At 62.1% G+C, this 21446-nt stretch overlaps 1 protein-coding gene across 1 annotated transcript in view; it reads left to right on the top strand.

The window, feature by feature from the left end:
- NKAIN1 (sodium/potassium transporting ATPase interacting 1) overlaps nt 1-20684 on the top strand; it is a 40645-nt gene extending 19961 nt beyond the window's left edge. Inside the window, exons 2-7 of the mRNA XM_075437867.1 lie at nt 6649-6786; nt 7795-7875; nt 10644-10841; nt 12250-12310; nt 14955-15036; nt 18533-20684. Coding sequence (XP_075293982.1) covers nt 6649-6786; nt 7795-7875; nt 10644-10841; nt 12250-12310; nt 14955-15036; nt 18533-18542 — 570 coding nt within the window. The 3' untranslated portion in view covers nt 18543-20684. The remainder of the gene's footprint in view (nt 1-6648; nt 6787-7794; nt 7876-10643; nt 10842-12249; nt 12311-14954; nt 15037-18532) is intronic.
- The last annotated feature ends 762 nt before the right edge of the window (nt 20685-21446 follow it).

Below are 21446 nucleotides of genomic sequence, written 5' to 3'. Positions count from 1 at the left end.
GCTCCCCACGGCCAGGTCCCCCGTGGGCTCCCGGGCTCCCTTATCCCGGCTGGCAGCGGGTGCTGTGCCGGGATGCTTCCCGCTTTGCCGAAAATTCAGCGGCTGGGGACCAGCGTGGGATGCGGGGCACTGCCACGTGCCCACGTGTGACGGGCACACGACACACGCGTGACGCCCAGGCGCCCCGTCCTGGTGGGATGTTGGGGAGGGGGTGGCGAGGGCAGGGCTGGGGGCGGTGGGGGGTCCCTGAGCACCCCGGTTCAGCCGCCCTGCTCCGAGGGGGGGGGGTGCAGTGTGCAGGCAGGCTGTGGGTGCAGGCAGACCTTATGTGGAGGGAGGGCATACGATGTGCAGGCAGATCATGTGTGCAGGCAGGACATACGTGCAGGTGGGCCATACATGTGGGCAGACCATACGATGTCTGTGCAGACCATATGTGCAGGCAGATCATGTGTGCAGGTAGGTCATATGTGCAGGCAGGCCATATATGTGGGCAAACCATGCATGCAGGCAGACAATATCAGTACAGGCTGGGGTGACCTGCTGGAGAGCAGCTCTGCGGAGAGGGACCTGGGTGTCCTGGGGGACGACAGGGTGACCATGAGCCAGCAGCGTGCCCTGGGTGCCAAGAAGGCCAATGGGATCCTGGGGTGCATCAAGAGGAGTGTGGGCAGCAGGGCGAGGGAGGTTCTCCTCCCCCTCTGCTCTGCCCTGCTGAGGCCCCATCTGCAGTGCTGTGTCCAGTGCTGGGCTCCCCAGTTCAAGAAAGATGAGGAGCTACTGGAGAGAGCCCAGCGGAGGGCTACGAGGATGAGGAGGGGACTGGAGCATCTCTCCAGGAGGAGAGGCTGAGGGAGCTGAGCTTGTTCGGCCTGGAGAAGAGAAGGCTGAGAGGGGACCTTCGAAATGCCTCTAAATATCTGCAGGGTGGGGGTCAGGAGGATGGGGCCAGACTCTTTCCAGTGGTGCCCAGCGACAGGACAAGGGGCAACGGGCACAAACTGAAGCCGAGGAAGCTCCAGCTGAACCCGAGGAAGAACTTCTTCCCTCTGAGGGTGACGGAGCCCTGGCCCAGGCTGCCCAGGGAGGCTGTGGAGTCTCCTTCTCTGGAGATATTCCAGCCCCGCCTGGCCGCGGTGCTGTGCCCCCTGCTCTGGGTGACCCTGCTTGGGCAGGGGGTTGGGCTGGGGGACCCACAGAGGTCCCTGACAACCCCTGCCATGCTGGGATTCTGTGATTCTGTGACCATATGGTGTGCAGGCAGGACATACGTGCGGGCAGACCAGGCGTGCCCACGCGCTGCTCCTCCTGCCGTGGCTCTGTTGCCCCCCGCAGCCCCCGGGTCTCCCCGTCCCACGCTGGTGCTGCCGGTGCCGCTGGGTTCAGCCTGGAGCCCAAACCCCGGCCCTGGCACCGGCTCCCTCGCCCGGCCCGGGCGTCTCGCACCCGGCATCCCCGAGCGCGTGGGGTCCTGCCCCGGGTTTTGGGGGGTTTCGCTACGCAGGGGTCCCCAGACAGCCCCGGGAGCAGAGGCTGGGGGAAAGGGGATTTTGAGAGAATTTCCCCCCTGCCCCATCCCCACCGCTGAAACCACAGCTTTGCTGCTGCCACCTCCCTGGGACGTGGCTGCGACATTTGCGGGCAGGAGCAAACCTGCCCATCCCCCTCCCCCGGGTTTCAGTGGAGCCACGCGAGCAGGAGACAGGGAGATTTCCCCCTGATTTGTGCTGGAAAGGGGTAAAAATGGGTAAAAAAAAAACAGAAGGGGAGAGTTTCCATCCCAGAGCAAAGGGGATGTGTGTGTGTCCCCACAAAAGCGTTTTGCCCAAGTAGTAAACATGTCCAAACCTCTTATTCTGCCCCAAAACGGCCCAGCTGAAGTGGCAGCGAGGGAGAGGAGCCCAGGGTGGGGAAGGGCACGTGGTGGCCTGGCCGTGGGCAGAGGGATGGGGTGACCGGTGTCACCCTGTGCGAATTAACGGGGCTGGACCCCCGTGTCACCGTGCCCCCCCCCATGTCACCGCTGCCCCGCGTGCTCCGGACACCTGGGTTCCCCCTCAGGGGCATGGGGGACAGGGGGCTTTTATTCAAAAGCAATTAAATACATAATGCTGCACCTGGAAAAATCACTGGATGGGCACGGGGGGTGGCATGGCTTGGGATGCAGCTGGGGGACTGGGGGGGGGTCACTGCCTGTGTCCCCAAGCACTGCAGGGACAAGGGGTGCTGCCTGCACGGCTCCCTGCCTGCTGCACCCTGGGGTGCTGGTGTACCCCGGGGCAATGCTCGGGGGGCTTCGGGAGAGCGAGCAGGAGCAGGATGGAGGGACCATCCCCCTCCCCAGCTCCCCTGGGAGATGACCCCCCCCCCCAGCGCTGGAGCAAGCTCCCATCTCTCAGCACCCGTTAATTACTGAGGCTTTGGGGATGCAATAATTTATTTATGTGTCTGTGTCAGCAAACGCGTCATCCCCATCACAGGAGAGGCGAGAGGATGGAGCGCGGGGAGGAAAGGCTGGAGAGCTGGGGCTGCTCAGCCTGGGGAGGAGAAGGCTGCAGGGAGACCTCAGAGCAGCTGCCAGGGCCTGGAGGGGCTGCGAGAGAGCTGGAGAGGGGCTTGTGGCAAGGGCATGGGGTGACAGGACAAGGGTGATGGTTTTAGACTGAAAGAGCGGAGGTTTAGATTAGGCAGAAGAAAGAAATTCTTTACTCTGAGGGTGCTGAGGCCCTGGCCCAGGCTGCCCAGAACAGCTGTGGCTGCCCCCTCCCTGGAGGTGTTCAAGGCCAGGCTGGACGGGACTGGGAACAACCCGAAGGATGCTCAGAAGATGCCTGTGCCCAGGCCAGGGGGAGCAGATGAGCTGATCTTTGAACGTCCTTTCCAACCCAACCCATTCTGTGATTCGGTACTGGAAGTGTTCAAGGCCAGGCTGGGCTGGAATTTGAGCAATCTGATGTAGTGGAAGATGTTCTGCCCCTGGCAGGGGCATTGCATGAGACAGAGCTTTGAAGGTTCCTCCAACCGAACCCATCCTGTGATTCTCCAAGAGAGCAGAAATGGGAGCTGCTGGGCAAGAAACTTTCTGGTTTCGTACTGCAGCGGGTCAGAGGGTGCTGGGTCGGGGATGCTCTTCCCAAGGCCCAACACTGCCCAGCTGGGTTGCAGGTGGGATTTCCAACCTCAAAACACCAAATCTGGTGGGGATGGGCCATGGGGGAAGGGGCTCTCTGGCGTCTGTGCAATCCTTCCGGCACAGCCGGAGCGGGATTCATCTCCTGTCCTTGTCACGGGGATTAAAAACAACTGAGAAACCCCCTCCAAGTAACTGGATGGGTCTGAGGAAGGTGAAGGTGCCATAACCGAGGGGTGATCTGGGGACAGGCGAGCTTCTTCCCACTCGTATGTGGTGCCAGCAACCCCCCAACATCCCATTGTCCTCCAGCTCCACCTCACTGGTTCCGCCTGCCCAGAGCCCCTGGGCCAAGCCCCGGCAGCTCCCTGTCCCCGCAGGGCTGCGCACGCGTCCCCTCCGCCCCGGGGACCGCCACGCGCTGATGGAGCCCGGTCCCCGTGTCTCGCCCGCTTCCATTTCTTGATTCAAAGAAAATCATTGCCGGCAACGCGTTTCAATTAGCAGGACTCCGGCGCGCGCCTGCCCCCGACTAATTGATATGATTTGCTGCAAAGGGAACTTTTGGGGCCGATCAATAAACTAGAGAGTGTTTAATTAAGAGGGAGCCCTAAAACTCGTTGCATTGATCGGCTGCAGGTTTATCTTAATTAGCAGCGGGATGGTGTGTGGTTCCTGGCCCTGCATCCCCAGGAGCATCCCGGCTTCGATGGTGGAGCAGCAGTGAGAGCTGGAAGGGGAGAGCGGGCTGTTAATGAGGGTGGGTCGTTAACGGGGCAGCTATTAGGATGGGAAGTGCCCCTTGCAGGAGGAGGACAGTGCGGGGAAGGTGCTCCAAGCTCCACAAGCCACTTGGGTTTGGGGGTTGGGATGCTGCCGGTCCCCAAGTTGCTGGGAGTGTGCCGAGAGCTGGCAGAGCCCCTCGCCGCGCTGGCAGGCGATGCCGAGCCCCATGGCCCAGCCTGCTCGCTGCTCCGGCTCCGGCTCGGGCTGCTGGTCACCAACAGCTTGGCGGTGGCTGCGTGAGAAGCCTGCGGGGCTCCAAGTTTGCTGCCGGGGGACATCTCATCCCCGAAGGATCGGGCAAGGATGCTCCGGGCGCTGGACCAGCCCGGGGTCCGCAGGAAGTGCTTGGAGCAAGCCCGGAGCATCGGGCTGAGCCGAAGACGGTGCTCGCTCCGCCCCGCAGTGCCCCGCACGAGGACGGCCAAACCCATGCCCCCCGCTCCTCCTGCAGCCCGGCCGTGCCTCGGTTTCCCCGCTCGTGAAACCGGGCGTAGGGGCTGCTGCCCTGCCCTTAGGATGCCCTTGGCGCTTCGCAGGCAGCGAGAGCCGGGGGAGCGGCAGCCGCAGCCTCGCCGCGGTTGTGCCGTGTCTGTGCTTCCCCTGACCCGAAGCAGGACGCGAGGAGGCTGCTCTCGCTTTGCTCTCGGCGCGGAGGGAACGAGCTCGAGTCATGGTGCACACTCAGCAGCGTTTTACCCGCCGGGGCGGGTCCGGCAAGGCTTTTCAGTGACATTAGCAGGGGGGCTGTGGCGTTCGCCTCTGATTTTGCCTCTGCTCGGGGTGAAGAAGGGTTCGGTTTGATCGGGCTTTTCCCAGCTCCTGCTCCTTCAGCCTGTCTGCCTGCGGTTAAGGACACACAGACGTAAGCCCATCGCCCCAGCTCCGTGGGATGCTCTCGGAGGCTCTCCCCAGCCCCATCCTGCGGCTCGGAGCCTCACCGGTACCCAGAACTCACAGCCTTCCCATCTAGCTGCTGCTACGCAGCTTTGTCAACAGCCACCAGATCGATGGATGGCTATAAAACCCCGAGCACCGCTCTCCTTGTATCATTTATTATTTACATTCCTCAATTTAAAAGATTTACGGCCCAGTTGTAAGTATTTCCAGAGGCTGTTTCCTCGGAGAGTTTAAATAGCGTGGGAGTGAATTAAACCTCAACGCAAACAGCCTTGGTCGCGGCCCTGCGGATCCGGGAGCTGCCCAGGCTCGGCTGCACCGTGGCTTTGGATTGCCTGGAATTGGAACTGGGATCCTGCCGGCACGGATCCAGCAGATCCAACCCCGGGGGTAGGGTAGGGGATGGGGTACCACGGTCCTTGGCTCGGCTTTTGGCTTTCCTCCTGCTGGCGGGATGGAGCTGGGCTAAAATGGGTGTTAATTAGAGCCCTCGCTAAGCCAATTCAATAAGTGCGTGATGCCTTATGGTGGGGAAACTGAGGCACGGCGCGTGGTTGCATTGGCCGTGCCTCATCCTCATAAAACACAGGAAAGGACTTTTGCCACCTCATTTATTTCTACCCTGTAATGAGGACGCATTAAGTCGGGCTGGGTGGGCAGGGATGCTGCAGGGCCCTGGGGGAGCCCCGCGGCTGTAGCCCCCGGGGGAGCTTCAGGGAGCTCCAGGCTGGAGCTCCCCTAAATCCAGGTCACCGGGGGAAGGTGCTGGTGAGCGGAGCGGGGATGTAAAGGCCGTTTTCTCCTGCGCTTTTCAGGATGAACTCCCACTTCTCTGCCAGGACAAGAGGCTTTGCACCGGGAGGGGAAACTGAGGCACAGTGCCGCAGGGAGGACCCGGGGCCCCGAAGCTCACAGACCTTGTTGGGTGAATCTGGGGCATCTCGAAGAGCGATGAGACAGGGCTGGGCTGCCGAAAAGAGAAATGTGAAGAGGTCTTTTGGTTTGCACGGCTGCTGGAGACACACGTCGCTGCAGCCCTGTCGCTGTGCCCTTGGGACTGCAGCATCCGACGCACCCTGAAGTTCCCTAAAAGTTCCCTGAAAAACCATTGCCTCATCAAATGTCCATTTTTTTAACTTAAAACCATCAGTGAATGCTCCGGTGCTCCCAGTTCACCTTTGCTACCACCTTTCTTTAAGCTAATCCTGTAATTAAGAGTAATAGACCCCGAGCCGGTAGCAAATGGAGCCATAAATAAGCGCTGGGTTAACAGGCAGATCACACCAGCTACCAGCCCTAATTTTGCGTGCCGTGTGATTTATTAAGCTGCATCACGTCCTTATTTATGGCTTATGAAAGATAACAATGATCAAAACCTAATGGCGTTAGAATAGGACGGCACGCGATGAGCTCGCCAGGACGGGCACAAAAATCACTTGCAAAATACTGGGGGAGCCCACGCGTGACCTGAGCTGGAGCTTTCCCCTGGATAAGCTGAGCTCAGGGGTAAACCCAGCCTGGAGGGCAATTTTCAGCAGTGCCCACGGCCCGAGAGATGGGGAAACTGAGGCACGGAGGGCGATGGCGGGGCGACAAGCTGACATCTTGCTTTTCCCTTCCCAGCTCTAAATACTCCTCATAAGCCCTCGTTCGCCACGACGTGTTCGCCCACCGCCAGCCGCTGCATCACGCAGACGTTTCACCCTACTGCAACTAATTATCCATGGGATTTCCCATTAATTACCGGCTGCTCTTTACCTTTAGCATCCTGGAAGCTGCTGCGGTGACCGATGCCCTGCTTTAATCCCCGCAACACCTCCTTTGCTCTGTTGCAGGTAGCGGCGCTGGAGCGGCAGATCTTTGATTTCCTGGGCTACCAGTGGGCACCCATCCTGGCTAACTTTTTGCACATCATGGCCGTTATTTTGGGTATTTTTGGGACCATCCAGTACAGATCCAAATACCTCATGATGGTAAGTACTGCAACAGATGCTGCTCCCCGTGCCCGGGTGCAGCATCGTCACAGAATCACAGAATCCCAGCATGGCAGGGGTTGGCAGGGCCCTCTGTGGGTCACCCAGCCCAGCCCCCTGCCCAAGCAGGGTCACCCAGAGCAGGCTGCACAGCACCGCGTCCAGGCGGGGCTGGAACATCTCCAGAGAAGGAGACTCCACAGCCTCCCTGGGCAGCCTGGGCCAGGGCTCCAGCACCCTCAGAGGGAAGAAGTTCTTCCTCGGGTTCAGCTGGAGCTTCCTCTGCTTCAGTTTGTGCCCGTGGCCCCTTGTCCTGTTGCTGGGCACCACTGGAAAGAGTCTGGCCCCGTCCTCCTGACCCCCACCCTGCAGATATTTAGAGGCATTTCTAAGGTCCCCTCTCAGCCTTCTCTTCTCCAGGCTGAACAAGCCCAGCTCCCTCAGCCTCTCCTCGTAGGAGAGATGCTCCAGTCCCCTCCTCATCCTCGTAGCCCTCTGCTGGACTCTCTCCAGTAGCTCCTCATCTTTCTTGAACTGGGGAGCCCAGCACTGGACACAGCACTGCAGATGGGGCCTCCCCAGGGCAGAGCAGAGGGGGAGGAGAACCTCCCTCGCCCTGCTGCCCACACTGCTCTTGATGCACCCCAGGAGACCATTGGCCTTCTTGGCACCCAGGGCACGCGGCTGGCTCATGGTCACCCTGCCGTCCCCCAGCACTCCCAGTCCCTCTCCGCAGAGCTGCTCTCCAGCAGGTCAGCCCAGCCTGTACTGGTGCCTGGGGTTGTTCCTCCCCAGGTGCAGGACCCTGCATTTGCTCTTGTTGAACCTCATCAGGTTCCTCTCTGCCCAACTCTCCACCCCTGGGGATGGCTCAGCCCCAGGTCCCCTCCCATATCCAAACCCAAATCCCCGTGGATCTGGAGGGATCCAGAGAGCGGGGCGGAGGGGGGATGGACTGGGGGATGCCTGTTCACTGTCGCGTGCCCTGACCGGCTCTCTTCTCGGCAGTACGCAGTGTGGCTGGTGCTGTGGGTCGGCTGGAACGCCTTCATCATCTGCTTCTACCTGGAGGTCGGACGCTTGTCACAGGTAACCCTCCCTGCCTGCCTTCTCTTCCTCCCTCCATCTTTCCCTCTCCATCTTCCCATCCTGCCTGCTCTCCTTCCTCCTCCTGCCCCTGCTCCACAGCTCTGTCCCTCCAAAAAGGGACCCAGAGCCTGTCGGTGCCCCCACCCTGGTGGCAAAGCACCCACCCGGGTGCTGGGGGTGCATCCCTGGGGGCTCCCGGCCGCAGCACCGAGCACCCAGGCGTGTGTGGGATGGACAGGCGGACGGTTCAGGCAAAGGTGGGGGTGGGGGAGTGGTTTCGAAGTGGGAGAGCAAAATTAATCAGGCTAATGAGTCAGGAATGGCAGGATGCTCGTTAATCACTGGGGCACCCTCGGGTTTATGGGTGCAGAAATTGGGCAGCGCCATTTCCTAACACGCCGGCGAGGAGGTAAATCAGAGAAGGGACACGGGGACCGGGGACGAGCGGTGACAGGAAGGTTTGGGGCAGGGTCTCCAGCAGCTCGGCTCACCATGCAGGCAGGGCCGGGCAAGGCAGCGGGGTGGGGAGGAGGAGACCCCCCTGCTGCCGATTCCCAATTTTCCGGGGTCTTCTGGGGCTCTGCAAGAGCCACTTGGCCTCGGAGCGCCCGGCAGCAGCGGGAGAGCGGCTGGGCATCATTAATGGCTTTGGAAAGTGATCCTGGTGGTGACGGGGGTGAGGATGTGAGCGGGGCCGTGGCTTCCCGTGTCTCTCCGCCCCACCCTGGGCTATAAAATTATCGCTCTTACCCAAAAATAGCAAAATTGAACGTAGCGATGCTGCATCCCGAGATGGTGTGAGCGTCCGCAGCCCCCGGTCGGGGTACCCACGCCGGGGATGTTCCCCGCTCCGGCATCCTGCGCCTGGCTCAGAGGACGCTGTTCCCCACGCTGAGCTCGGGGCATCACAGCGGGCTCGGGGGAACGGGCTCCAGCTCGCTCCGCGTGCCTGCAGCGGGGAAAAGGGCTTCGTGGGGGGTTCGCAAGGACGAAGCCACCTTCCCGTGTTGCTACAGGTCATTCCAGGCTCTGCTAAAGAGCTGCAATGCCAGATACGTGCAGCGGGCACGGAGACTGCAGGAGGGGAGAATTCGCTCCCACCAAGTGTTTTGGGTGGAAATCCCCAATCTCTCGGTGGTGCCGCGATGCCGGAACACCCCCTCTTCGTGCTTCCCAGCGCCTAAACCCACCTCCTGGGGGTTTAGAAACCAAAACCTCCTTTCTTTCCATTTTTTCCGCCCCCGCCCACAAAAACCTTTTAATCCCAGAGCTATGGTTTCCTGCAAGGGACGCTCAGTGGGTTTCCCAGCCGCCTGCAGACCCGAGGGCTGGTGGTGTGGAGATGGGCTGGGAGAACCCTCCGTGCCGTGGGTGCTCACCCAGCTGTGCCAGGAGGACCCCACCATGCAGTGGGTTCTCACCCAGCCATGCTGGGAGGACCCCTCCGTGCGATGGGTGCTCACCCAGCTGTGCCAGGAGGACCCTCCATGCCATGGGTGCTCACCCAGCTGTGCCGGGAGGACCCTCTGTGTGATGGGTGCTCAGCCAGCCATGCTGGGAGGACCCTCCATGCGATGGGTGCTCAGCCAGCCATGCTGGGAGGACCCTCCATCCCATGAGTGGTCACCCAGCTGTGCCGGGAGGACCCTCTGTGTGATGGGTGCTCACCCAGCCATGCCAGGAGAACACCACCACACGATGAGTGCTCACCCAGCCATGCCAGGAGGACCCTCCATGTGATGGGTGCTCACCCAGCTGTGCCAGCAGGACCCCACCATGCAATGGGTGCTCAGCCAGCCATGCTGGGAGGATCCTCCATGCCATGGCTGCTCACCCAGCTGTGCCGGAAGGACCCTCCAGGTGATGGGTGCTCAGCCAGCCATGCCGGGAGGACCCCACCATGTAATGGGTGCCCACCTAGCCATGCCAGGAGAACCCTCCATGCCATGGGTGCTCACCCAGCCATGTCACCATTGCCTGCAGCAGCCCCGCTCCAGGGCTTCATCCCAACCTGCGCTGCCCCTGTCTCCCTGCCAGACCCGTGGGCAGGAGCATCGCCATGGACCGTGCCGCAGTGCTTCCTGGACCCGAGCCCAGACCCCATCCTGCCGCTTTTATTGAATTCCAGCTTCGCCTCGCGCCAGCCTGCTACGAGGAGACGCAGGCGGGGGCTGGGGGCTGAGCCCTGCGTCTTACCCCACCCCGGTGAGCGCCCGCAGCCGCGGGGAGGCTGCTGCCCGCTGTGCTGCTGCCTGAAAGCTGGTGGAGAAGGAGCAGGGAGAGCCCCACAGCCTGGCAGCGGGCATAGGAGCAGGGGACGTGCGTGAGTGGGTGGCACGATGCCCCAAAACGCTCTCTGCTCTGCACCCCTGGACCACGCTGGTGGGGGGATCCCACAGTCCCGTCTCTTGGATGGCTGGATGCAGCCGGCAGCATCGCGAGCAACTGCTTCCCTGCCTCAAGGCCAGGCTGCCACGCTGGTGACCGCCCCGTGACATCCGCCGTGTCACCTGGGCATCGCGGCGCAGCTGGGTGCTGCTTGACCAAGCGGTCCGTCATGCCAGCGTGGGAGGAAGCCACAAACCCCGTGGATGCCGGCTGCGGCTTAAGGAGATGCAGGGGTTTGTTGGCCATGCTGCATTGCCGTGGTCTGGGTGGGTGCAATGCTCATAGAGCACCTTTGGGTTGGTAAAGCCCATTTTCTGACCATCTTCTCCACAAAGAACCTCAGCTCCACGGGCTGTGCCTCCTCTGCTCCCCTCCCGCAGGACCGAGACTTCATCATGACCTTCAATACCTCACTGCATCGCTCGTGGTGGATGGAGAACGGGCCGGGCTGCCTGGTGACGCCGGTGCTGAACTCCAACCTGGCGCCCGAGGACCATCACGTCATCACCGTCAGCGGCTGCCTGCTCGACTACCAGTACATCGAGGTCGTGAGCAGTGCCACGCAGATATTCCTGGCGGTGAGGGCACCTTTCCTCCTCACCCCCAGCTGCGACGCGAGAGCGTGCGGACAGTGTGCAGGGACCGGGGCGGGCAGAGCCACCGTAGTCCGGCTGGAGATGTCCCCCCATCACGCACCCATCGTATGGCATCGAGGGTGGCATTGGCTCAGGGGTGGGAAGAGGGGAGCAGACGGAGCCCGTGCCAGCACCCTGGGGGTGCTGCCCACCCCGAACCCTGGCAGGCCGTGGGCTGGATGCTGCAGGAGCTGGGGGGGTCTTGGTGTAACGCACCCAGCAGCTGCGTTGCCGCAGTGCGAGCCGGTGGGATGTGGTGCTGGCTGGAAATGGGGGGTCCCCCCTTCCCGGTGGCTGTCACCCCGTGGGGAGGTGGGAAGGGGACATACAGAATCACAGGATGGCAGGGGTTGGCAGGGACCTCTGTGGGTCACCCAGCCCAACCCCCTGCCCAAGCAGGGTCACCCAGAGCAGGCTGCACAGCACCGCGGCCAGGCGGGGCTGGAATATCTCCAGGGAAGGAGACTCCACAGCCTCCCTGGGCAGCCTGGGCCAGGGCTCCGTCACCCTCAGAGGGAAGAAGTTCTTCCTCGGGTTCAGCTGGAGCTTCCTCTGCTTCAGTTTGTGCCCGTTGCCCCTTGTCCTGTCGCTGGGCACCACTGGAAAGAGTCTGGCCCCGTCCTCCTGACCCCCACCCTGCAGATATTTAGAGGCATTTCTAAGGTCCCCTCTCAGCCTTCTCTTCTCCAGGCTGAACAAGCCCAGCTCCCTCAGCCTCTCCTCATAGCAGAGATGCTCCAGTCCCCTCCTCATCCTCGTAGCCCTCCGTTGGACTCTCTCCAGTAGCACCTCATCTTTCTTGAACTGGGGAGCCCAGCACTGGACCCAGCACTGCAGATGGGGCCTCCCCAGGGCAGAGGGGGAGGAGAACCTCCCTCACCCTGCAGCCCACACTCCTCTTGATGCACCCCAGGATCCCGTTGGCCTTGTTGGCACCCAGGGCACCTGGCTGCAGAGCTCCTGGGGACTCTTGGGGGGCTGCAAGAAAATAAAGCTTTAGTGGGAATTGGGGTCCAGAGCAGCTGCCATGCACCCGCCAAAGGGGCACCCAGTGCTGCGGGGGGCTCAGCACCCTCGCCTCTGCTGTCCCGCTGCGGTGCCAGCCCATCCCCCCACCCTGGTCCCCCTGGCACATCTGACACCCAACCTCGCTGCATCCCAAACCAGCACCCGTACCCACCAGAGACGGGCTCCAGCACCGCGGCAGCCCTGATCCTGCCCAGGGTCACCCCAGGATGCTCCCAGGTGTCCACCTCGCAGCACCCACCTCCGTCCCCCCACCGACTCCGTGCCGGTCACGGTGCCTGTCACCCCGATAACCGATTTCTCACCGCCTGCTTTTGTCTCGCAGCTCTTCGGCTTCGTCTACGCCTGCTACGTCAGCAAAGTGTTCCTGGAGGAAGAAGACAGCTGTGAGTGCTTTTGCTGTCAGGCACGGAGAGGGGAGAGCTGCAAAACGGCCTCGGCTCACGCCGGCCAGCGCCTCGCCGGGTGCCAGCTCCCGGCCGGGGATGGGCGAGCGATGCCTGCGTTGCAGGCGGGTGAAGGGATCCCTTTAGTTCGTTTTTTTACCCTATTTTTCCATCCTCCATGAGGTGGATGCGCTGGGGCGTGATGTGCCACCTGCGGTCCCCTCTGCCAGCCTCGGGGAGGGTGCTGCACCCTGGCCAGGGCTGGGAGAGGAGGGGGATGGGGAGCCCAGAGCTGCCGCATCTGCCATGGGACTGTGGCACTCACAGCCTTTGGGTGCAGGGACGGGACCGGTGTCACCCAGCGTGTTGGGTCGGGCTTCGTCCCTGCACCAGCCCACGAAGAGGCTGAGCTGGTCCCTGGTCCCCAGGCCGGCGTCGCAGCCCCGGTTGGAGCCGGGATGCTCATCCCCATGTGCAGCTCGGGGGTGGATCCGGGGCCGGCATCGCTCTCGCTGCTCCCCGCTGACCCGCATTCAGAGCAGAGCATCTCCTGCAGGTCCCCGCTCCAGCGTGGCCGCGGGGACAGTCACCCTTGCTGTAAAAAGCCCTCTCCACGCCCTGATAAATCCATGGCGAATGTTCCTCCTGGTGCGGCCCCGGCCCCGTGGGGGAGAGCCGTCCTCCCTGCTCGCATCTCCCGGAGCCCCCAGGCTCATCCCCTGCCTCCCCCTCCCGACAGCCACCCGGGCCTTGGGGACGATGGAATGGGAATTATTGGGTGCCCCCGGCCAGCGTCCCCCCGGGCAGCGGGGCGGCAGAGCCCTCCTCCCCGCCTCGAGGTTTTTCACCCCAAAACGGGGGTAAAACCAGCAATTTAAGCGAAGTTACAAGCTAATTTTTACACAATCTACGTTGTGCTTTCTGATCTGACACCGATCGCTGCAAGCACCCCTCCGGAAGCGCTGAGCGCCCCGGCCCCGGTTAACCGGGCGGGGAGGGCTGTGGCCATCCAGCCGCATTAAATTCTCGTCTGCCATTAATTAGTTGACGCCAGCCGGCGGCTCCCGGCAGCCGACCGCAGGCAGGGATGTGCCGAAGCCGTCCAGATGCGCTCGGCGTCGGGCTCCTTCCCGTCGGGATCGGGATCGGGATCGCTGCCGGTGCCACGGAGCCCGAGACGGGCCCAGCCCAGCCCGGGAGACGCCGGGGATCGGCATCCCCATGTTTTCCCCCGCTCCGCCGCTGGAAACCGGTGTAGCAGAAAAGGAAAATCTCCGTGTGAAATTGGACACTGCCTGCGGTAATAACTTGTTTCCGAAGGCGGGGAGCTGGCCGAGGGGTTTATCTGCCGCCGGCGGCTCTGAAGCGTGCTTGCATTCAAACAAACTCCCACATTCAATACACTTTTAATATTAATGCTGCTGGAGCCCGAGATTCAAACGCATCTTTTTTAATGGAATATCTTATTAGATTTGGAAATGGATGGATGGCGTCAAAATTGAGAGCTGGCTGAATATTAAGTCAGGAAGATGAATATGCTGGGAGAACTGGGCTCCCCCCTGGAGCTCGCTGCTGTTTCCTGGACACCCGTGTGCGAACCCACCCCGGTCGTGGCTCCGTGGAGATTAATGCAGCGGCTGGGGGCAGACGCGTCGTGCTACGGCTCCCGCAGGGGTGGGCAAGCCCTGGCTTGGCTGCGCGTGGGGCCCACACCTGGGCTGGCCACGCAGCCGGTTGGGGGTTCAGGTCTGGGGGCACGTAGGATGATCATGGGAGAAGTTGGGGTACCCCTGGCCAGCCACCGCTCCCGCTGCATCAAGCCGGGGCGCAGGGCTGGGATCCCTCAGGGCGGAGAGGGATGAACCACCGGGCTGGAAATCACCGCCGTGAAAACTGATGTATTGGTGTCCACAATTCCCCTAAATGGCACGCTTTAAGCGAGATGTAATTCCCCCAAATTCTCCTTAAATGCCCTGGAGACAACGATAGGGTGATTTTACGCACTTTCTCCAGCCTGCAACGAGGGGGCTGTTGTGGTGAGGAGACAAAAGCCCAAGGGATCTCTGCGAGTCAGTCCGGCTCCTTTCCTTTGTTTCTCACTGATGCTTTCCTGGGATGCTGCGGTGACCTGGGATGCTGCCGCGGTTTGGGATGCTGTGGTGACCCGGGATGCTGCCATGACCTGGGTGTTGCAGCAATCTGGGATGCTGCGGTGACCTGGGATGCTGCAATGACCCAGGATGTTGTGGCATCCCGGGATGTTGCAGTGACGCGGGCTGCTGCTGCACATCCCTGGGATGCTGCCAGGACCCGGGATGTTGTGGTGACCTGGGCTGCTGCATGTCCCCATGATGCTGTGGCGACCTGGGCTGCTGCGGTGACCCGGGACGCTGCAGTGACCCAGGATGCAGCAGCATCCCGGGGTGCTGCAGTTCCCCGGGGTGCTGCGCTGACCCGGGATGCAGCTGCAAACGGTGATGACTCCCCTGGGATGCCGCGGCCACCCGGGATGCTGCACCTCCGCAAGACGCTGCTGCAGCCCGCGATGCTGCCCGCCCCACGGGTGCTGTCGGGGCGGGGGGAGGCAGGGAAATCCCCCGCTGCCCTCCCCAGCTCACCTCGCCGCTCTCTCCCCTCTCCCCAGTCGACTTCATCGGCGGGTTTGACTCCTACGGCTACCAGGCGCCACAGAAGACGTCACACCTACAGCTACAGCCGCTCTACACGTGAGTCCGGGCCGGGGACAGCCCGGGGGATGCTCAGGGATGCTGAGGGATGCTGAGGGATGCTGAGGGATGCCGAGGGATGCTCAGGGATGCTCAGGGATGCTGAGGGATGCCGAGGGATGCTGAGGGATGCTGAGGGATGCCGAGGGATGCTCAGGGATGCTCAGGGATGCTGAGGGATGCTGAGGGATGCCGAGGGATGCTGAGGGATGCTGAAGGATGCTGAGGGATGCTGAGGAATGCTCAGGGAAGCTCAGGGATGCTGAGGAATGCTGAGGGATGCTGAGGAATGCTCAGGGATGCTCAGGGATGCTGAGGAATGCTCAGGGATGCTGAGGGATGCAGGAGCCCCTCCAAGGTGCCTCATCGCACCATCGTAACCCAAAAGATTTGGGTCTGTGACTCCACCTGGTCTCAGTACAAAGCCCAGAGTCTCCGGCGGGGCCGGGGCTGGGCAGTTTTGGGGGGGTTGTGCCCTCGTTTTGCTTTGTGTTTGCTGAGGCTCAGCCCGCCGGGGCTGCCCGGGGAGCGGCAGTGCTGCAGAGAAGTGCAGCTGACTTTATTTTCTTCCTCTCCCTTACCCGTGAAGCTCAACTAGATAAACGCTCAAACGAGATAAGGCTGCAAAATCTTAAGGGATTAGCCCTGCGCGGGCTTTGCCTGGTGCCAAAAATTGATTATATTTTAAGCCTTCTATGCAAATTCAAGGGCAGGCCGTGCAATTAGGGATGCACAGAGGGGGCTGCAGGGGAACCAACGCATTTGTGATGTTGCTCAGCCCTCCCCAGGCGTCTGGGCACAGCCGGTGTCCCGGGTGCCCGCCCTGGTGCATGGGTGCGGGTGAGCACCCGCGGGTGCTGTTGCCCCCCTGCATCGAGCTGGTCCTTCCCCAGGAGCCCCCCAGCCCTCCGGGTGTGAGCGGGGCATGGCGGAGCGGGAGCTTCCCGGGATGGGGACACGGAGGGTGGCACCGGCGTTTCACCGCGCTGTCACCCCAGGGTGGGAGCGGTGCCAGCGCCCACGTCCCGGGGATAGCCCTGGGTGTCCTGCCCTCCCCCAGCCGGGTGCCCACCCTCGGGGGGACCCAGGGGTGCGTTGTTCCATGGATGGGACGCGTCCCGTGGATGGTGTCCCCTGGGAAGCCCCTGCAGACCTGCCTTGGTGGGACGGTGCAAAGCCACCGTGGCCACGACGGGCAATGAGGGGGGGGACACCCCTGCCTGACCCTCTCCTGCCTGCAGCCCCTGGCAGCGCGGGGGGCACGGGGGCTGCCGGGGGGCTGCTGCAGGCCCAGCATTCCCGGCAGCTGCAGGATGAGTGCCAAGAGCTGCAGCGCTTGGGGATGTCAGCTGGAATATCCATCTGAGGGGGGGGGGGGCAGAGCAATTTTAGATATATGGGGGACCCAAAGGCAGAGAAACTCTGAGATAGCAGGGTGGGGAGACCTCAGCAGGGTGCAGAGGTGCCGGGGAAATCCCTCTCCTCCCTTTCTGGGAGATGTTCAAGCCAAAACCAGTATCCCCTGCAAAACTCAGCCCCACTTCAGGGCTCCCCCGGCTGCCCGGGACCTGTTTTGGGGTGTGGGGGGGGTGTGTGTGTGAAGCCCCCGGGTACTGGAGCATCCCATCCCGAGGTGATGCTGGGGACCGTGCTGCCCAGCTCCCCGCCACGGATCCTGCCGCCGGCCTCGCTCCCTGCCTGCAACAACCCCAAAGCCCTTCGTGGGCAGCGTGTGCCGGGGGCTGCCCTCCTTGTAATTAGATTGCCTCCTAATTAATCAAGCTCTCTCATGCTGCCCGCATCCTCGTGGCCTTTCTGCAGGCAGGGCCTGGGGAGGGGGAGTCACAAGTGGGACCCTGCCACTGCGCTGCCAGCTCCTCTCTGCCCCCTCCATCCTGCCCCATCAGCTCGTTAATAACCCACCACGTAATTAATGCAGCTATCATTTATACCGAGGTGTCTCTGTCACCCTGAGAGCGGTGGCAGGTCGGGCTCGGGGGCTCGGGGGGATGCACCTTGTCCCCGAGGTGGGAGACGGTGGGTCCTGCGGTGGCAGGGTGACACCCAGGGGGACGCGAGGGGCTGCTGGGACAGTCTGGGGGGGGACACAGGGGGTCTCGCTGCCCCCGTCACCCACGGAGAATGTGCTGTCCTGGCTCAGTGGAGGCCACTCGTGTCCCCAGCGGGCAGGCAGGACGCGGGGCTGCCGTCCTAGACTGAGAAGTTAAAGCTTATTTTGCAGCTAGCAATTAGCTATAATTGCATTAATGGCAGGCGCGGGGGAGGGCTTCCACCCAGCGGAAGGAGGAGGATGTGCCATGCCAGCACCCGCTCCTCATCCCCTGGGGTCCCTCCTGCCCGGCCAGGGTGGCACCGGGGTCCCCAGCTGTGTCGTGTCCCTCCCACCCAGGACGAGGGCTCTCGCCTCCGAAACCCTCCTGTGGCCCCTCGGGGAGCGGGCGGACGCAGCTTGGGGGCCGGTAGCTGAGACCTGGGGGAGTTGTGACAGGGGTGTGCGGGAGTGGGGTCTGCAGGGGGTCCCCCCTGCGCTATCCCAGGGGACGGGGGGGGGGTTCTCTCTCCGGGGGGTGTGTGGGTGCCTGTGGGGTCTGGCTCGGGGCCAGAGGACACGCTCACACGTGCCGGCACACGCCTGCCCACGCCTGCACACACGCACACGCTTGTGTGCTCACACAGGGCTGCAGACACCTGCCTGCGCGGGCGTGAACACACATGAACACACGTGAACACACGTGAACACATGTGCACACACACGAACACGCCTGCACACGCCTGCGAGCGGCATCCCCCAGAGCCCGGGGCTCAGCAGCGGCTGCTGAAAGGCGTCCTGCCGGGGGAGGGGGCTGGCAGCGAACTGGGGGGACGGGCAGCGTCCGTCCCTCTGTGTTTGGGGGTCCTGGGCCCCTCCGTGTCCCCTCTGTGTCCCCTCCGTGTCCCCTCTGTGTCCCCTCTGTGTCCCCTCAGTGCCCCCTCTGTGTCCCCTTCATGTCCCCTGCGTGCCCCCTCCATGTCCCCTCCATGCTCCCTCGGTGTCCCCTCCATGTCCCCTCCGTGTCCCCTCTGTGTCCCCTCAGTGCCCCCTCTGTGTCCCCTTCATGTCCCCTCCATGCCCCCTCCGTGTCCCCTCCATGTCCCCTCCGTGTCCCCTCCATGTCCCCTCTGTGCCCGCAAGCAGCCGGGGATGGGTAAGTGGGGCAGCCCAGATGGCAGTCCCCATGTCACCGGGGGGGACATCCCCCCCTTGGGGCTTCCCAGCCTGGCCCCACTTGCTCTCTGGCATTTTGGGGGGGTGAAATGAGGGTGATGGCCATGCGAGAGCCTCCCACCCCGGTCACCCCAGCAGGTCCCTGTCCCCCGGGATGGGCAGTTGGTGGCTGTCCATGGCTGTGACTGCTTGTCCCCATGGGGGGACACATGGTGGGGACAAGCCCCCAGACCCCGGCCTCACCCCTAACGCCTCCGCTTCCTTCCCCAGGTCCGGGTAACCTCCTCCTGCCCTGGATCCGGCCCCGGCCCGGCGCGGGAGCCCGAGGTGACAGGACCCCCCTAGAGCGAACTGTCCCACACCCGACGACACGACCCCCGGTGAGGGGGGACACGACGCCGAGCCACCCGCTGCCCTCCCGCCTCCCCGCACCCTGCGAGACCCCCGAAAACGGAGCCGGGAGCTGCACATCCATCCCACCCTGGCCGTCTCCGAGCCCAGACCACCCCCAGCAGGATCGGGGGGCTGGATACTGGGGGCCTCCCCAAGCCGTGCCACTCGCCACCCCCCCCGGGCTCCCACACCCTCCCTAGGATGGGGACATGGGGACACGCGGGGAGGTGGCATCGCTCGCCGGACGCCGTTTTCTTCTGTTTCTCCCAGCCTGGATTTTCCTCGGAGCAGCGGGGCAGGAGGGGTGCTCGGAGCAGGATTGGGGCAAAAACCAGCTGGTTTGGAGCAAACTGGGACCAGGGAGGGGGATAAGCACTGCTTTGGGGACAGCGGGGCACAGAGAGCAGCTTCGTCCTCCACGGGGTTGGGACGACTTCCCGAAACACCGGGTTTGGGGGTCAGGCTGGCCCCAAAAATGGGGTTTTTGCTCCCAAAAGGAATTTTCCAGTGCCCCTGGTTGGATGAAACAGCGTCAAAGCGGCTCGGTCCGGGATGCTCCAGCTCACCCTGAGGAGCTGGATCCGGCCATCAGCATTTTGCCTCGACCCCCCCGAACCTGGGGACACGGCGGGGGGGCCACAGCACCCCGAAATCCCCCCGCAAGCCCCCCATCCCCCCCCGCATTTTGGGGTGGGGTCTTGCTCAAAGTTGGCAATACCGACGCTGCTTTCGACACAGCCCCTTTCCGGCTGTCTGAACAAATCTGATGAATGTTTTGGGTTGGGTTTGGGGTTTTTTTTAATTATTGGGTTTGAGGGGGTTTTTTTAATTTAAAGTGCCTGAGTAGCCTCTGGCTGAGCACGACCCCCCCCCCCCGGCCAGCCCACCCCGGGCCCCCCAAGGCCGATGTCGTGCCTTCAGCAACGCTCTGCCCACCTCGGGGCCACCCCGGGGTCCCCGGCCCCTCGCCCAGGGCTGCGGGAGGGGGAGGCTCGGTGCCTCTCTGACCCCCCCCGGCCCCTCCATCCATTGGGGATCTCGGGGGCAAACGGGGTTCGGCGGCAGAAGAGGGGCGACGTCGGCGTGTGGGGAGTGATGTTTTTGGGGAGGGGGCAATGCGCAAGGTCCCTTGGGCAGCGATCGCTTTGCGAAATGAAGACGAGCTGGGAATCAAAAGCCTCGGAAGAAGGAAAAAAAGTAATTTCACGAAGCGTCCCAGCTCCCTCCGACCTCCTTGTTCTCCGTTTCTTCCCAGAGTGGGATGCGGTTCCTCCTGGACCTGGCCCCACGCCCACCTTTCCATCTGGGAGCAGGGTCGGTCGCATCAATTTTGCCTCCCAGGCATTTTTCCTCCAGTCTTTGGGGTTTTTTGGGGATTTTTTTTTTGCACCCTGGAGTGATTTTCTTTCTGTCCTTCCCAACAAGCAGCCGTGAAGTGCCAACGACCGAAGCTGCCCGAGCCCAAACCCTGAGCAGGGGACGGGCTGTGTCCCCCCGCCAGCCCCTCTGCCACCTCCAGCCAAGCTGCGAACTTTACAGGCAATAATTTTTCCACCTTTTCCCCCTCTTTTTTCCAAGGAAAATAATGGTTTTCAGGCAACAGATCCCCCCACCAGTACCCCAAAAACACATCTCCATCCCCAAGAGCTGCCCAGCCCCGGGGACGGCAGCATCTCTGGGGTTTATTTGGATCTCCAGGACTAAGGATGCTTCCACTGACCCACCACGGGATGGGGTGGGGTGGGGTGGGGTGGGCAGACACCCGCCCTCTCGAAGCCCTGCTCACACCCAGAAGGAAAGGCTCGCCGTCATTTAAAACTCCTTGGGAAGAGCTTCCCTCCCTCCTGAGCTCGGCAGGAGCCAGGCACCGACGCTCCGCCACCTTTTTTTTTTCTCTTTTCCGTTGGCTTGTTTTTATATAAGACTGTATTTGTAACGTGAACTGAGGATTTCTTTTCTATTCTGTAATTATAAAAGTCGAAGGAAAGTTTCATCTGATGGCTGTTCTGGTTTTGGGGCATTTCCTTTCCCCATGCAGTTGAATCGATTAAAAAGTGGTGGGGTTTTGGGTTCTTTTTTAATTTTTCCTTCTTCCCCCCCGCTGTTCGTGCTGCCGGCTCGCTCTGCATCGCCCAGCTTCCCGCTGCCAAACAACCCAGCGCTGCTTTTTAATGATGCCCCGGCGAGATTCTGCCTCCTCCCTCGCTGCCTGCGCAGGTCATTTCCTCCCTGGTAGTAAAATAACTGAAAAAAAAAAAATTTAAAAAGCAGAAATGCAGCAAAGCAGCATCCTCCGGGCTGGGTGTGGGCACCCCGGCCGCGCGATGGGGGCTGCTGTGGGGGCCGGCACAGCCCACCCCTGGGCGCGGGGACAGCCTGGGCGTCTGCAGCCTCCCTTCCCCTGAGCCAAATATTAATAAACCCCCAAAGAAATATTAATAAGCCCTCAAGAAAAATATTAATAACCCCCCCCAGGGTGTTTTCTTCAGTTTAAGCTCCTGAAATGGAGTTTTGCAGCCCTGTAAGGAGCAAGGGTAGGGATTCCCCGGTGGCAGACGCTGGGTTGTGGTCTCAGCCCCGTGGGAGAAGTTTCCTTTTCTCCCCAAATATTCACAAAGCAGCAATTTTTATTTAGTTCAATGCCCCCCCTTCAGGCTGACGCTTGCTTCGCGCGTGGTTTCATTCGGAGTGTCCAAAGCCATTTCGCTCGCTCTGGTTTTAATCAGTTCCGTACGAGGTCGGTCGCCTGCTGCTCCCGTCCTCCGCCCTTGGGCTTTCTCCCCTTTGCTGC

This window comes from Opisthocomus hoazin, chromosome 17 (assembly GCF_030867145.1).
Source record: "Opisthocomus hoazin isolate bOpiHoa1 chromosome 17, bOpiHoa1.hap1, whole genome shotgun sequence".
Classification (NCBI taxonomy): domain Eukaryota; kingdom Metazoa; phylum Chordata; class Aves; order Opisthocomiformes; family Opisthocomidae; genus Opisthocomus; species Opisthocomus hoazin.
Note: the sequence above shows the minus strand (reverse complement) of the source record. Positions and strands in the feature narration are given on the sequence as shown.